This window comes from Balaenoptera ricei, chromosome 2, assembly GCF_028023285.1.
Source record: "Balaenoptera ricei isolate mBalRic1 chromosome 2, mBalRic1.hap2, whole genome shotgun sequence".
Taxonomy (NCBI): domain Eukaryota; kingdom Metazoa; phylum Chordata; class Mammalia; order Artiodactyla; family Balaenopteridae; genus Balaenoptera; species Balaenoptera ricei.
The window spans coordinates 41,097,705-41,116,251 of NC_082640.1; the positions used below are offsets into that span (position 1 = coordinate 41,097,705).

Consider the following 18,547-nt stretch of genomic DNA (forward strand, 5'->3'; position numbering starts at 1 on the left):
TTCTTACAGTGCATGTGAATTATTTGTTATTAGATTGAGGCAGATAATTTTATCAAAGGTAAAAGAAATAAAGAAGAAGACTGAGAAACATATCTATGTAAAAACAAATACATCCAAAGTCAATAAACTATGTAAAAAACATGAAAGGTTAATGGGAAAATATTCAAAATATCCAAGACAAACAGAAGTAGAATATCTTTAATATAGAAATTGAAATTAAATTTAAATGTAAATTTTAAAATGATTATTAAAAGAATAAAGAACAAAAGATATTATTTGGAAATTTATTTTAAAAAAGAATACTAATGAAATAGAAGCATGTAATCCATTTCAGAAAAGGTCAAAGTGTAAATTAAAACAGCACCCCATTTTCACCTATAAATTGCAAAGATTTTAGTGCAAAAACAATCATTGTATCTAGAAGATGAGGTAGGAGAAAATATAGACAACCTTGGTTTTGACAATTATTTTCTTTTTTTTTTTAAACATCTTTATTGGGGTATAATTGCTTTTCAAAGGTGTGTTAGTTTCTGCTGTATAACCGAGTGAATGAGCTATACATATACATACATCCCCATATCTCCTCCTTCTTGCATCTCCCTCCCACCCTCCCTATCCCACCCCTCTAGGTGGTCACAAAGCACCAAGCTGATCTCCCTGTGCTATGTGGCTGCTTCCCACTAGCTATCTATTTTACATTTGGTAGTGTATATATGTCCATGCCACTTCGTCCCAGCTTACCCTGCCCCCTCCCCGAGTCCTCAAGTCCATTCTCTATGTCTGCATCTTTATTCCTGTTCTGCCCCTAGGTTCCTCTGGCAATTATTTTCTTAGATACAACACCAAAGGCATAATCCATGAAAGAAAGAATTGTTAAGGTAGACTTCATAAAAACTAAAGATTTTTGCTCTGTGAAAGGTACTATGAAGAGCATGAAAAGACAAGCCACAGACTGGGAGAAAATATTTGAAAAAGCACATCTGATAAAAGACTGTTATCCAAAATATGCAAAGAACTCTTCAAATTCAAAATAAGGAAACAACCTGATTAAAAAATGGATCAACAACTTAATAGACACCTCACTCAAAAAAGATATACAGATGGCAAATAAGCATATGAAAAGATGCTCCACACTCTATGTCATCAGGGAAATGCAGATTAAAACAACGAGATACAACTACACATCTATTAGAATGGCCAAAATCCAGAACACTGACAACACCAAATGCTGACAAGGATACAGAGCAACACGGACTCTCGTTCATTGCTGGTGGGAATGCAAAATGGTACAGCCACTGTAGAAGACGGTTTGACAGTTTCTTGCAAAACTAAACATACTCTTACCGTACAATCCAGTGATCATGCTCTTGGTATTTACCCAAAGGAGTTAAACATTTATGTCCACACAAAAACCTGCACACATAGGTTTATAACAGCTTTATTCATAATCGCCCAAACTTGGAAGCAACCAATTTGTCCTTCAGTAAGTGGATGGATAAATAAACTGTGATACATCCAGACAATGGACTATTATTCAGTGATAAAAAGAAATGAGCTATCAAGCTATGAAAAGACATGGAAGAAACTTAAACATATATTTCTAAGAGAGAAACAGCCGATCTGTAAAGGCTACATACTGTATGATTCCAACCATAGGACATTTTGGAAAAGGCAAAACTATGGAGGTAGTAAAAGGGTCAGTGGTTAACAGAGGTTAGCAGAGAGGAAGTGATGAATAAAGGGAGTGTAGAGGATTTTTAGGGCAGTGGAACTACTCTGTATGAGACTATAATGATGGATACACATCATTTTACATTTGTCCAAACCCATTAAATGTATAACAACATGAGTGAAACCTAATGTAAACTCTGGACTTCGGGTAAGAATGATGTGTCAATGTCAGTCCATCAGTTGTCACAAATCTACCAGTCTAGCAGAGGATATTAATAATGGGGAAGGCTATGCATGTGTGGGAGCAGGGTGTATATGGAAAATCTCTACCTTCCTCTCAATCTTGTCGAGAGCTAAAGCTTCTCTAAAAAGTAAAGTCTATTTTGAAAAAAGTATTTATAAAGTTTCAAGGAAAGGAACTCCTATACATGGTTGTTGAGAGTTTTTTAATCTATTTATTCAAAGGTGAAAAAGTAATCTAATTTCACCAAAATGTTGACAATGGTTATCCACAGGTAGATGGATGGTGTGTGATTGAAGACAGGAGTAGGGGTGTGTTTTTGTTGTTTGATTTCCAAATTATATTTTCTTATTCAGAAAGACAAAAGTGTATATGTTTTAAATGAAAATCAAGTGTCTTTAATTATTAAAAAGTCTAATTAGGTTTTCTACAGTCTATGAAAGATTTTTATTTTTTCCGTGTTGTTTCATCAAACTAAAGAGAGGATTAAACTAATTTATCTTGATGCTAAGGGGAGCCCCGGTTAAGGCAATGGGACTGTAATTTGGGAGAATAGGCGAGATATTAAGCTATGGCTAAGGCTAGGTCAGAAACTCTGAGCTTTCTGCTGTTATTAATGGAAGGACAAATGGAGAGAGGGGAGCTGAGCTGAAAAGCGGAAAGGCACTGGAGGGATACAAATCGACATGAAAGGTGGCTGACTTGGCAAAACTGTTAAATGACTTTGCAAAAGACCTGTCGCAATGGATAAACGGCCCCTCCTGAAGAAGCAGCTTAACATTCCTGCAGTGCACACACAATTATTTCCAGGGATGAGACTGAGAGGAAGGAGGAAGAAAGAGGAACGGCAAGAAGATCTAAAGATGCCTCAATGAGTCTGCAGACATTTCTTAAATGAGCAACTGGGAAGGAGAGAGCTATAGAAGAAAAACCAAAACAAAGAGTGCATGTACTTCATTTTCAGCTTCAGCCACTGGGCAAACAACCACCATTCTGCCCTTTCTCTGCTCATGGAAAACGATGAGTTGCTCTGTGGATGCTGACTACCCTCTAATTGTTTTTGTGGTAAGTGAGGCATAAAACCTATTGTCAAAAAACATGATGTCCACGGCGTACAGCCAGCCTTTATCTTCCCAATAGATCACTCCCAGGGGTTAATGTTGTCGGAGGGACCCTCAAAATAAAATGTGCTCGCATTTCTTTAAGGCAGACTTTCAGGTCAGAGCCCCCCTTTTTTCTCTAGTATTCCCCTCTCTGCAAGAAAAGAAGAATTTTCCTGAAGTATAGAACCCTGTTATGTCAAATAAAGGCCACACGCCCAAGGAAAAGAGGCAGGAGTCGGGGGGAGGGTAGCAGAGGTCTCCCCTCTAAAGCATATGGAGAGTTGTACTGACAAACATTAGTTACACCCTTTGTATTATAGTAAGTACCCCTGTTGCTAACACAATTCTTAGGATTCACTCTGCTGATTATTATATCTCATGATTTAGTTCTATTCATCAGAAACGAATCAAAGGTACTCAAACAGCTTGCTGCTGCTTTCAAACCAATAAATATTATTTTATTAAGTTTCCCTCTGCCAGCCTTTAATGATTATACACTTACTGGCAGGAATATTTTCTGGGTCAAGACATTTTCAGTGTAATTTCCCTCTCAACCATGTAGTTCTCAGGTCCTTTGGGCAGGAACCATGATTTGTTTGGATTACCTGCCTCCATGAGTAGAAAAATATATTATGATACAAACGTTTGGGTGAAATAGGCAGTTTTCACCCTGCTGCTCTCCACCAAGCTCCACGCCTCTCAAATTTAATTGAAATCTTTTCAAAACACACAGATTAATCACACCCTTTGTAGGTATCCTGCCCTTAAGAAGCCGTACCAGCCTAAGAAGGGTCAGAGGTCATGGGAAGACGTCAACCTTCAGTATCCCTGGACTGGTTGTAACTGAAAAATTCCTAGTCAGTTGTGTGGGATGGCATGGAGGGCAGGTAATACTATGTTCTTATGATAACCCACACAGCGGCCACTGCATTTGGAGCCTGACACCAAACTCTTTAGACTTGAATTAGAAAAGGCACTTCTTTGATAGATTTCTTCTTGCTCCAGTTTACAGGCAACTAATCCTCACTGCATTGGATCAAACAGACGGGCACAATCAATTCAGGGAAAGCACGCAATGCCAGGTCTGCTCAGTCTTCCCTCAACGAGCAGCAGAGGAGAGGGGGTGGGGGGAAGATGGAAAGAGAGAAAACGCAGGCATGCCTGCACCCAGGATAGCTTAGCAAAGGCAAAGATGAAAAGACAAGTTGAAATATATATCCCGGCAGATGGAAGCGCTTTGCTGTCAGAGGGAGAAGCTGAGACATCAGCCACGATGCCAAGCTCACCAAGCCTTCGGGCTCTGAGGGGTGTTGAAGGAGCAGGGGCAGACGGAAGTGGCTGTGATGTCAAAACGAAATTGGCACAGTGACTCTAGGGAGGGAAGAAGTCTTAAGTCTCCAGAGTCTATGATCTATAGCATCGTGTGATAAGCAAGTTAAATATTGCACTTAGGAAATTAAGTCTCAGAGAAACCAGTGCCTTCCAAAGCAGTATTAATTTACACTGCTAGATCTTTCTGGGCTTGATTGGCCATTTGGTGAGAAGTCACACTGCAACGGCAGCCTAACAGCGGCAGGAGGAAAATTAACGAAAATGAGCTAGAAACAGGAGGCCCCAGTATTAGCGGTTTTCTCTCTGCCTTGGGACATGAAGTGCATGGCAATATGTTTCCTCATCTACCGGCAGGCACTTCCTCACCCAACAGCTCAATCCCCTGCTCCATGGCTTTGCTCAAAATGTGGGCAATGACTTAGCGTTCTTTGACTCCTCTGACATTTCCTGATACTCTCTTCTCTCCCACGGCCTTTATATCTTCCCTTCTTGCCCCCGAATACAACTTGTCTACGGTACAGGGCATCAAAAGGGCTTCTGCAGATAACAGTTCTCCCTCTGCTGACTCTTTAGAGATCCTCACTGCTCTCAGAGATCCAGCCTTTCCCTGCCATGGCTGTGAGTCAGTTTCTCTCTGGGCCAGTGTATTCATCACCAACATGTATTCTGAGACAGAACATGGCTTTGTAAGAATGGGAAGATTAGGGGGCTTCCCTGGTGGCGCAGTGGTTGAGAATCTGCCTGCCAATGCCGGGGACACGGGTTCGAGCCCTGGTCTGGGAGGATCCCACATGCCACGGAACGACTAGGCCCGTGAGCCACAACTACTGAGCCTGCGCGTCTGGAGCCTGTGCTCTGCAACAAGAGAGGCCGCGATAGTGAGAGGCCCGCGCACCGCGATGAAGAGTGGCCCCCGCTTGCCACAACTAGAGAAAGCCCTCGCACAGAAACGAAGACCGAACACAGCCAAAAATAAATAAATAAATAATAATAAAAAAATAATAATAACAAATGTTCAAGTACAATTGGTGTCTTTAAAAAAAAAAAAAAAAAGAATGGGAAGATTAAAACATTTCTTGTCGCCAAGTGCCTGGATATTCACAGTGAGATTGCCAGTTTTTAGCTGACAAATGACTCCAAAGTGACATCAGTATACATATAAACACATATCTGGCAAACACAAGCATAGGTAAATGTGCACATGTGTCGCTAAGCTGCATCTTCTTTGCCATGAGCAAAACTTAATAAAAATACATATTTATAAATGTATGTAGCTTTATATGTGCATTTATGTACAAATAAGCAACACTTCCTTGTCTTCAGCAGGAAGTAAGGATGCCCCGAGTCTGGTTCCCGTGGAGCAGTACTACCCTACCTTGATCTGGCAGCTTCTCCATATTTTCTCTTTGTCAAAGACCCATAGGTCCGCGTGACTTTCATTTCCCAGATGTTCTCCAATGGAAACACAAAGGTTCAAATAGTGAGCAACTTACCGCTGGAGGTGGTGGTCCAGAGACTCCTCCTCAGCATTCAGTAGAGCTGCTGCACAGGTCAGGAGCTGACGGCTGCAGCTTACAGATTTGAGTTCCAAGATGAGGAGGCCCAAGCAGAACATAGACCCCATCTCCTCCAGTTCACTGGTACCAAACTGTAGACCCTGTCAGTTAAACAAAGCACTCAACAGTGAGTATAGGATGGAAACCGAGTGAAGACAATCTGAGGTTAAGAGGAAGGACACCTGGACATAGGCTTATCACAGAAATTAAGAATTAATAGTATTTATCAGTCACTGCCCAATGTGTTTTGTTGTGGGATTTGTGGCTTAGTGGTTCTCAGTCTGCATTACATCAACCTTCAGGATTTCCCAGAAGTACTCCCAAGACGGCAATGACCGGGTAGGGGTACTAGAGGGTAGGAGGTGTGCGTGGAGATCCAGGAGTCACTTCCCCCCACTTTAGATAAAGCAGCAGTGCTTCTATCTGTATTTTACAAAAGGGTTTCACAGCTGAAACAAAAGTTTGTAAACGATATTACTAAGAGATACCCTTTTTCTCCCATAAATTTGCCAACCAATGGAGAAGAATGAGGGAGATCTCTCACTACAAACACTAAAAACTTAAAAAAAAAAACCAAAAAACTCATTCACCATTTATTTAGAAACACCTATTCAGCTGTACTAAGATAACACATGAAAGCAAAGCCATGACATTCATGCTATGCTATTATTCACGAAGTTAACAGATAATAATAACAATGAACAAACAAATTTATTGAGTATTTACTATGTCCAATACTGTTCCGAGCCCTTTTACATGCATTAACTCAGTGAATCCTTAACAAAGTCCTATGAGGTAGATACTGTTACTGTATCCATTCCACAGAGAAGGGGATTTAGACCCATAGAACTGATACTTTATCCATGTCCTCCCAGCTAGTACATAATAGAGCCTCATAAATCACTTCTGACTTGACTACTCAACAAAGTGCTTTATGTAGGCTAGGAGGAACTCTATTACATGGTGAGGTAGAAGGTGCATGGTTTTTGAAGTTAGATAAAAATTGGATTTGAATCCTGATTTTACTATTTTCTGACTGTGTGATCTTAGATATATGAACATTCGCCTTGATTTTCTCATTCATAAAGGGGATTATAATTCTTCCCTCCATATACTTAGACAAGTCATGATAGGAATATTTCAAAGTCCCCCAATATTGATCAGTAATAGCTCAATTTTTCTTTCCTTCATCCTATAAAGATATTTAATATGACAGAATGCAATGTGGTCCTGAGGTCTTCATGTTTATAAAGTACATTTGACTTAAATTAAAAAGAATCAATTGTTGAATATTATATTTTAAAAAATAGATTTTCCATCCAAAGAATAGTGATCAAGAAGACAGGGATGCGATAGTAAAAATTTCAGAAGATTGGCCAAAAGTATCCCAAGGCAAAAAAAATTCCAAGCTCGGAAATTGTAAGCGTCACAAAAGAATTTCTAGGTAAAAGGATAAAGAAATGTGTAAAGTACTCAAGTTTATTTTATTTTATTTTTTTAATTTATTTTTTTGTTTTTTTAACATCTTTATTAGAGTATAATTGCTTCAAAATGGTGTGTTAGTTTCTGCTTTATAACAAAGTGAATCAGCTATACATATACATATATCCCCATATCTCCTCCCTCTTGCGTCTCCCTCCCACCCTCCCTATATCCCACCCCTCTAGGTGGTCACAAAGCACCGAGCTGATCTCCTTGTGCTATGCGGCTGCTTCCCACTAGCTATCTATTTTACATTTGGTAGTGTATATCTGTCCATGCCACTCTCTCACTTTGTCCCAGCTTGTTTTAGCTGTTTAAAAATGTGATTTGCTGCATGTTTGGACACCTGTTTTCCTGCAGAAAGGAAACATTACTTCAGAGTTAAGGGAAGTCTGTTGTTCCATAAACAATGGCAGTGGGAGGGGAAAGACGTGTTCAACAAGTTATTTTCCTTAGGTCAATGGAAAAGATCACTTTTTTACAGAGAGAGAAAAATCTCAATCTCTTTCCATGTGCCACAGCTCTGAGGGCTGATACTTTTCCTCTGCGCATTTTCCTGGCTGCTTTTCTTCATTCTGGAAGGGCTGTCTTGGTCACACCCTCCTCCTCAGTCAGAAGGAGGAGGCCTCCTCTTACATGTGTTACCCCAGCATCCAGCTGAACAGACAACAGGCCAAAAGAAGGAAGAGTCCTGGGGGAAATAAATCTCATAGCATGCACCATATTGCCAGGTCAGGGGCAATTTCTTCATACAAGTCAACTTCTGTACAACAGCAGACAAAATGATAGCACTTTCATAATGCAAAAATAGTCCATATCTCCGATATTGGTCCATTTATTTCAGCCAATGGTTGGTATTATAAAATGACTATTCCAGAAGGCCTTGAATAAAGGAACTTATACCATTTATTGGCTGTGGGGTCTTGGGTAACACTTATTCTATATCACCCACTACTATGAATTTCACTTGAGTACTCTATACTTTTTACTCTCACACAGTATCAAAAACATTTGTTTATCCAAACGGCCTCCTCTTACCTCCCACACCCAGCCTGGAGTGAAATCCTCAAAGGCAAGGACTGAGCAGTATCTGTTTTTGTTATATCCCTGGCATGGAATACATAGCCTGTCATATGGCATGTCGTCCATATATTAAAAATGGATAAGTAATGGTTATAAATGGGTGGATATAGAAAGGCATGGATGGAGTGTCTCTTGGATACTTATTGTATTTGTTAAGTGAAACTTCATTTCCCTGAATAACGAATAGAGGAATGCCTTTAAATTATGTTCTCCCATTGTTAAATGTCATGAGCATTTTTTAAATTCTTATTTTATTTTTGCTCCAGGAGATGCATTCACTCCCTGGATATGTTTGGGGAAACAGGTGGATAAAATTTAGAAATTCTGTTATATACTTTGGTCAGTTACCATGTACTCACAGCAGCAAATTTATAAATAAATCTGGCTTTGGGTTAGTTTAAAAGTGCATCTTAATAAAACAGAGACCCAATTTTCCTCTCCCCCAGCTTAGTTGTGTTAATTCGGATTTGCTTTTCACAGCCAATGACAGAAAGCCTGACTATAGTGGCTTAAACATAAATAGAGCTTTATTTTTTGCGTATCATAAGTTTTGGTGGGTATGAAGTTCGTGGCATTATTTCAGTGAAGTTCCTTCTATCTGCCATTCTCCTGGTTTTCTCAACATGACTACAAGATGGCTGCTGTAGCTCCAGCCAGCACATCATCATTCAAGGAAGGAGAAAGAGAAAGTGGGGGGGAGGAGGTGACAGCATACTCTTGCTTACACTTTATTGGCCAGAACTGTGTATTATAATAAAGCAAACTCCAGCTTTACAATGGTCTGGTAACTGAACATTTTAGTTTGTTCATCCTCTTTAATAAAGACATGTAAGACAGAAGAGTGTTAGAAACAAGCGTTGGGTGAGCCAACAATGTCTGTCATATCAATATTCAGTTACCAATGCTGCCAGAAAGTATAGGTGCCTATCTTTTCATCACACTGGTAAGCAAAACTCACTAGCACAATTCTTTATATATATATATATATACACACACACATTAACTTTCTTTGATAAACTACCCCAAAATAAGTCAAATTCATAAGTACATTTGAACCCAAAATTGCCTACCAACCTCATCCTCACTTAATTTTTAAATATTAATATGGGAAGAATATTTGTGTTATTACAGAAAATTACTTATTTTAATATTTATGTTATTGCAGAAAATTACATATTGGTAAGACATACACAGAATCCACAAAAAATAAGTTTATAAAGCATGAATACTGATAACTGGTGAGCAAAAGAGGAAAAATAATTAAAAAACAAACATGGAAAAATATTCTATCTTATTACCTAAATAAAAATGCCTCTTACACCCAGCAAATTGGTAGATATATATATTCAGATTTGTAATATTTAGTGCTGACTCATGATAAAAGCTGGCACATATCAAAATACATTGACTATGTGATATGATAATATCACTTCTGGGAACTTTTCCTAAGGAACTGATTCTAAATAAAAGTGAAGCCATATGGGCTTCCCTGGTGGCGCAGTGGTTAAGAGTCCGCCTGCCAATGCAGGGGACACGGGTTCGCGCCCTGGTCTGGGAGGATCCCACATGCCGCGGAGCAGCTGGGCCCGTGAGCCACAATTGCTGAGCCTGCGCGTCTGGAGCCTCTGCTCCTCAACGAGAGAGGCCGCGATGGTGAGAGGCCCGCGCACCGTGATGAAGAGTGGCCCCCACTTGCCGCAGCTAGAGAGAGCCCTTGCACAGAAACGAAGACCCAACACAGCCATAAATAAATAAATAAATAAATAAATAAAATTAAAAAAAAAAAAAAGTGAAGCCATATGTACGAAATGTATACTATATGAAGGTTATATATAATAATTAAAATTTGAGAGAAATAAAAGTCTAAATATCTAATAAGGAAAAAATGACTACGGAAATTATAATGGAATAAATTTTATGACATATAATGAAGTCACTAAAATGATAATTATAACAACAATTTAACAATATGGAATATGTTTATGATTTAATGATAGGTGTGAAAAGCAAAATCCAAAGCACATAATGATGTGATTTCTGGTGAAGATTTAGAAATGAAAATTCCTCATGCTCTCTTTGGCAGCACATATACTAAAATTGGAACAATACAGAGAAGATTAGCATGGTCCCTGCACAAGGATGACACGCAAATATGTGAAGCATTCCATATTTTATTTTACCAGGGGAAGGGATAGATTGGGAGTTTGGGATTGACATGCACACACTGCTATATTTAAAATAGATAATCAACAAGGACCTACTGCATAGCACAGGGAACTTTGCTCAGTATTATGTTACAGCCTAAATGGGAAAAGAATTTGAAAAAGAACAGATACATGAATATGTATAACTGAATCACTTTGCTGTACACCTGAAACTAACACAACATTGTTAATCAGCTACTCTTCAATATAAAATAAAAAGTTTTTAAAAAGCCATTAAAAAAAATAACCCTCACATACACTTTCAGACACCATTGCTATGATTTGCCAATATTACACAAACATTTGGGGGAGGGGGCTCTATAATATCAATAAAACATCCATGTAAGAAATACTTTTTAAAGTTATTGCTCCCTAGAAAAATGTTTAAAAAGCTATACGTAGTATGCCAATAAACTATTGTAATTCCATTTAGCAGTTGTAAGATCTTCTCTTTATCTTTTATATTCTGAAGTATATTTAGATTTATTTCTTTTATGTGTAATTCAGTGACACTAAAGATTGGTGTCTTTCATTAGTTCTAGAAAAGTGTCACCCATTATCTCTTGGAATAATTTATCACCCCCATTCCCTATCTCCTCAATAACTCTTAGCTCTACTTTCATATTTTTATTTCTTTCTATCACTGTGATTCTGAATATTTTATATAAATATTCCACTTTAATAATTCTCTCTCCAGCTTCATTGAACCATCTCTTTAACTCATCCATCTCAAAAACTGTCTCTAAAACACTAAAACCACAGTTATTTATATTCTCTACCTGATTATTCTTGAATATAGTCTTTGCGTGCATCATTTGTTGGTTTGATTTTTCTGTTTAATGTCAATAATGTAGGCTTGTTTGCTCAAATATTTTATGATTTTTCAAAAATTCTACATTTATATTTCTTTTCATTCAAAGAAAGTCTTTGTGGACTGATTTTAATGTTCTTGCCTCCAGAAAGAACTTGTGTTTTCCTCCCCTGGGCACCTGGGCACAACAAATCAAGGACCATTATAGGCTGAAGCTTTGGCTTGAGGCCTTTTGGGCTACACTGTACCCTTGAAATATGACTCCAAATCTGCTTGAAGGAGGGTTTGTGTTGAGAAATTATGAATGAAGACTTTTCCATTTTTTTCCTGCTCTACCCAAAGCAATGACCAAGACAGTCAGGTCAACCCACTTTCTTGCTTCACAGATTGTGGTTTCACTAGTTTACTGACTGCAAATGTCATTTTTGGAGGTCCTGGCTTTGTGTGGTTAAGTCTTCAATTAGTCCTCACATCTTGCATGGGCCTCTCTTTGTGTCCCAAAACCCAAGTTATAAGTGGATAGGGATTAATATCTGCCCCAAAGACCTACAACAACGTCTGGCAAAGCCTATCTTTTTAACAAAACTAGGCTTCATTGAACACCCTCTATAAATATACACAGAGGGAAGATGTTACACCTATGTAGAAATACTGCAGTTAAAAAGGGTGGCACTCGACCACCAGAGCCTCCCATCAAGCCTCTTAGATAGCCTCAACCACCAGAGGGCAGACAACAGAAGCAAGAAAAACTACAATCCTGCAGCCTGTGGACCAAAAACCACAGTTACAGAAAGATAGAGAAGATGAAAAGGCAGAGGGCTATGTACCAGACGAAGGAACAAGAAAAAACCCCAGAAAAACAACTAAATGAAGAGGAGATAGGCAACCTTCCAGAAAAAGAATTCAGAATAATGATAGTGAAGATGATCCAGGACCTCGGAATAAGAATGGAGGCAAAGACTGAGAAGATGCAAGAAATGATTAACAAACACCTAGAAGAATTAAAGAACAAACAAACAGAGATGACCAATACAATAACTGAAATGAAAACTACACTAGAAGGAATCAATAGCAGAATAACTGAGGCAGAAGAACGGATAAGTGACCTGGAAGACAGAATGGTGGAATTCACTGCTGCGGAACAGACTAAAGAAAAAAGAATGAAAAGAAATGAAGACAGCCTAAGAGACCTCTGGGACAACATTAAACGCAACAACATTCGCATTATAGGGGTCCCAGAAGGAGAAGAGAGAGAGAAAGGACCCAAGAAAATATTTGAAGAGATTATAGTCGAAAACTTCCCTAACATGGGAAAGGAAATAGCCACCCAAGTCCAGGAAGCGCAGAGAGTCCCATACAGAATAAACCCAAGGAGAAACACGCCGAGACACATAGTAATCAAAGTGGCAAAAATTAAAGACAAAGAAAAATTATTGAAAGCAGCAAGGGAAAAACGACAAAAAACATACAAGGGAACTCCCATAAGGTTAACAGCTGATTTCTCAGCAGAAACTCTGCAAGCCAGAAGGGAGTGGCATGATATACTTAAAGTGATGAAAGGGAAGAACCTACAACCAAGATTACTCTACCCAGCAAGGATCTCATTTAGATTTGATGGAGAAATCCAAAGCATTACAGACAAGCAAAAGCTAAGAGAATTCAGCACCACCAAACCAGCTCTACAACAAATGCTAAAGGAACTTCTCTAAGTGGGAAACACAAGAGAAGAAAAGGACCTACAAAAACAAACCCAAAACAATTAAGAAAATGGTCATAGGAACATACATATCGATAATTACCTTAAACGTGAATGGATTAAATGCCCCAACCAAAAGACATAGACTGGCTGAATGGATACAAAAACAAGACCCATATATATGCTGTCTACAAGAGACCCACTTTAGACCTAGGGACACATACAGACTGAAAGTGAGGGGATGGAAAAATATATTCCATGCAAATGGAAATCAAAAGAAAGCTGGAGTAGCTATACTCATATCAGATAAAATAGACTTTAAAATAAAGAATGTTACAAGAGACAAGGAAGGACACTACATAATGATCCAGGGATCAATCCAAGAAGAAGATATAACAATTATAAATATATATGCACCCAACATAGGAGCATCTCAATACATAAGGCAACTGCTAACAGCTATAAAAGAGGAAATTTACAGTAACACAATCATAGAGGGGGACTTTAACACCTCAATTACACCAATGGACAGATCATCCAAAATGAAAATAAATAAGGAAACAGAAGCATTAAATGACACAATAGACCAGATAGATTTAATTGATATATATAAGACATTCCATCCAAAAACAGCAGATTACACGTTCTTCTCAAGTGCGCACGGAACATTCTCCAGGATAGATCACATCTTGGGTCACAAATCAAGCCTCAGTAAATTTAAGAAAATTGGAATCATATCAAGCATCTTTTCTGACCACAACACTATGAGATTAGAAATGAATTACAGGGAAAAAAACGTAAAAAAGACAAACACATGGAGGCTAAACAATACGTTATTAAATAACCAAGAGATCACTGAAGAAATCAAAGAGGAAATCAAAAAATACCTAGAGACAAATGACAGTGAAAACACGACGACCCAAAACCTGTGGGATGCAGCGAAAGCAGATCTAAGAGGGAAGTTTATAGCTATACAAGCCTACCTAAAGAAACAAGAAAAATCTCAAGTAAACAATCTAACCTTACACCTAAAGAAACTAGAGAAAGAAGAACAAACAAAACCCAAAGTTAGCAGAAGGAAAGAAATCATAAAGATCAGAGCAGAAATAAATGAAATAGAAACAAAGAAAACAATAGCAAAGATCAATAAAACTAAAAGTTGGTTCTTTGAGAAGATAAACAAAATTGATAAGCCATTAGCCAGACTCATCAAGAAAAAGAGGGAGAGGACTCAAATCAATAAAGTCAGAAATGAAAAAGGAGAAGTTACAACAGACACCGCAGAAATACAAAGCATCCTAAGAGACTACTACAAGCAACTCTATGCCAATAAAATGGACAACTTGGAAGAAATGGACAAATTCTTAGAAAGGTATAACCTTCCAAGACTGAACCAGGAAGAAACAGAAAATATGAACAGACCAATCACAAGTAATGAAATTGAAACTGTGATTAAAAATCTTCCAACAAACAAAAGTCAAGGACCAGATGGCTTCACAGGTGAATTCTATCCAACATTTAGAGAAGAGCTAACCCCCATCCTTCTCAAACCCTTCCAAAAAATTGCAGAGGAAGGAACACTCCCAAACTCATTCTATGAGGCCACCATCACCCTGATACCAAAACCAGACAAAGACACTACAAAAAAAGAAAATTACAGACCAATATCACTGATGAATATAGATGCAAAAATCCTCAACAAAATACTAGCAAACAGAATCCAACAACACATTAAAAGGATCACACACCATGATCAAGTGGGATTTATCCCAGGGATGCAAGGATTCTTCAATATACGCAAATCAATCAATGTGATACACCATATTAACAAATTAAGGAATAAAAACCATATGATCATCTCAGTAGATGCAGAAAAAGCTTTTGACAAAATTCAACACCCATTTCTGATAAAAACTCTCCAGAAAGTGGGCATAGAGGGAACCTACCTCAACATAATAAAGGCCATATATGACAAACCCACAGCAAACATCATTCTCAATGGTGAAAAACTGAAAGCATTTCCTCTAAGATCAGGAACGAGACAAGGATGTCCACTCTCACCACTATTATTCAACATAGTTCTGGAAGTCCTAGCCACGGCAATCAGAGAAGAAAAAGAAATAAAAGGAATACAAATTGGAAAAGAAGAAGTAAAACTGTCACTGTTTGCGGATGACATGATACTATACATAGAGAATCCTAAAACTGCCACCAGAAAACTGCTAGAGCTAATTAATGAATATGGTAAAGTTGCAGGATACAAAATTAATGCACAGAAATCTCTTGCATTCCTATACACTGATGATGAAAAATCGGAAGGAGAAATTATGGAAACACTCCCATTTACCATTGCAACAAAAAGAATAAAATACCTAGGAATAAACCTACCTAGGGAGACAAAAGACCTGTATGCAGAAAACTATAAGACACTGATGAAAGAAATTAAAGATGATACCAACAGATGGAGAGATATACCATGTTCTTGGATTGGAAGAATCAACATTGTGAAAATGAGTATACTACCCAAAGCAATCTACAGATTCAATGCAATCCCTATCAAATTACCAATGGCATTTTTTACGGAGCTAGAACAAATCATCTTAACATTTGTATGGAGACACAAAAGACCCCGAATAGCCAAAGCAGTCTTGAGGCAAAAAAATGGAGCTGGAGGAATCAGACTCCCTGACTTCAGACTATACTACAAAGCTACAGTAATCAAGACAATATGGTACTGGCACAAAAACAGAAACATAGATCAATGGAACAAGATAGAAAGCCCAGAGATTAACCCACACACCTATGGTCAGCTAATCTATGACAAAGGAGGCAAAGATATACAATGGAGAAAAGACAGTCTCTTCAATAAGTGGTGCTGGGAAAACTGGACAGCTACATGTAAAAGAATGAAATTAGAATACTCCCTAACACCATACACAAAAATAAACTCAAAATGGATTAGAAACCTAAATATAAGACTGGACACTATAAAACTCTTAGAGGAAAACATAGGAAGAACACTCTTTGACATAAATCACAGCAAGATCTTTTTTGATCCACCTCCTAGAGTAATGGAAATAAAAACAAAAATAAACAAGTGGGACCTAATGAAACTTCAAAGCTTTTGCACAGCAAAGGAAACCATAAACAAGACGAAAAGACAACCCTCAGAATGGGAGAAAATATTTGCAAATGAATCAACGGACAAAGGATTAATCTCCAAAATATATAAACAGCTCATTCAGCTCAATATCAAAGAAACAAACACCCCAATCCAAAAATGGGCAGAAGACCTAAATAGACATTTCTCCAAAGAAGACATACAGACGGCCACGAAGCACATGAAAAGATGCTCAACATCACTAATAATTAGAGAAATGCAAATCAAAACTACAATGAGGTATCACCTCACTCCTGTTAGAATGGGCATCATCAGAAAATCTACAAACAACAAATGCTGGAGAGGGTGTGGAGAAAAGGGAAACCTCTTGCACTGTTGGTGGGAATGTAAATTGATACAGACACTATGGAGAACAATATGGAGGTTCCTTAAAAAACTAAAAATAGAATTACCATATGACCCAGCAATCCCACTACTGGGCATATACCCAGAGAAAACCGTAATTCAAAAAGACACATGCACCCGAATGTTCATTGCAGCACTATTTACAATAGCCAGGTCATGGAAGCAACCTAAATGCCCATCAACAGACGAATGGATAAAGAAGATGTGGTACATATATACAATGGAATATTACTCAGCCATAAAAAGGAACGAAATTGAGTCATTTGTTGAGACGTGGATGGATCTAGAGACTGTCATACAGAGTGAAGTAAGTCAGAAAGAGAAAAACAAATATCGTATATTAATGCATGTATGTGGAACCTAGAAAAATGGTACAGATGAGCCAGTTTGCAGGGCAGAAGTTGAGACACAGATGTAGAGAATGGACATATGGACACCAAGGGGGGAAAACTGCGGTGAGGTGGGGATGGTGGTGTGCTGAATTGGGCGATTGGGATTGACATGTATACACTGATGTGTATAAAACTGATGCCTAATAAGAACCTGCAGTATAAAAAAACAAACAAAACAACTAATACTAAACTTTCATTGGGTTATTTGTATGGAAATATGTTAATATAAATGTTTCAGACATTACATGAAATTTCTAAAAATCTTATATTTGTATTTGTATGGAAATATGTATGGAAATATGTTAATATAAATGTTTCAGACATTACATGAAATTTCTAAAAATCTTATATTTGTATTTGTATGGAAATATGTATAGAAATATGTTAATATAAATGTTTCAGACATTACATGAAATTTCTAAAAATCAAAAAAAAAAAAAAAAGGGTGGCACTCAAAGGACACCAAACAAGTATGTTTACTGCCAGAAATGAGAAAAATCTGGGACATTTCTTGTTTATATTCTTGGAAAGAATCAAGAGTATATTGCATTGGTGAAAGTGTAGCAAAAGGCATGATGAGAGAGTAAGAGCACAGAAGAAATTGTAATATTGAGATGGAAAGTACAATTTCTAAGTTAAAAGCCATTGGAAAGAGTTAACAAACTGTGTGATGCAGAAAATAAAATTCATTTTATATAGGACAGCTTTGAGAAATTTTCCAATATCTCAAGGGAAAACTAGATAAACAAGACAAGTTAAATACATAAATAAGAACTGTAGAACAGATTCAGGGAAAGTGATCTTGGACTTTTAGACTAGGTAGTATGGGAATCATAACAGAAGTCAAGAAAAAGAAAAAGAGGGAAAAAAGCATGAAGAAAAAGAAGAAAGGAATTCCTTACATTAAAAAAAATATCTGAGTCTGCAGATCAAACAAGCTCATCAAATACATGTGTTATAATTAATGAAAAGGAACAAAAAAAGTATAAAGATCCCTATAAATAATCAAAAGTGAATAGTAAAATTTGCTCACACCACTAAATACCAAAGACAATGAAGCAACAACATACAGAATTGAGGAGAAAATACTGTGCCTGAAAAATGTTGTTTATGTGTGAGGGCCTCAGGAAGATAAACCCAAGGAAGAGAAAGAATTAAACACAGACCACACATTGAGAAGGAAAATTTCAGAATTTCTTTTAAAATATTGTTGTAACCCTATTATTTACAATAACCAATACATGGAAACAACCTAAGTATCTATCAATGAACGAATTGATAAAGAAAATGTGATATAGATATAGGTATAGGTATAGATAGATATATTAGGATAGTAGTCAACCATAAAATAGAAGGAAATCCTGACATTTGCAAAAACATGGATAGACCTTGAGTGCATTATGCTAAGTGAAATAAATCAGGGAAAGACAAATACTGTATGATTTTACTT

At 37.5% G+C, this 18,547-nt stretch overlaps 1 protein-coding gene and 1 non-coding gene across 6 annotated transcripts in view; one reads left to right on the forward strand and one right to left on the reverse strand.

The window, feature by feature from the left end:
- Window positions 1-18,547, reverse strand: part of AGBL1 (AGBL carboxypeptidase 1) — an 805,162-nt gene that overhangs the window by 205,930 nt on the left and 580,685 nt on the right. For all 5 annotated transcript variants that reach the window (XM_059912528.1, XM_059912527.1, XM_059912526.1 and 2 more), the window contains one exon: window positions 5,841-6,004. In XM_059912528.1, the coding sequence (XP_059768511.1) occupies window positions 5,841-6,004 (164 nt within the window). The remainder of the gene's footprint in view (window positions 1-5,840; window positions 6,005-18,547) is intronic.
- Window positions 10,536-10,642, forward strand: LOC132361933 (U6 spliceosomal RNA). Its single transcript, XR_009502197.1, has one exon. It is a non-coding gene; the product is annotated as a U6 spliceosomal RNA (small nuclear RNA).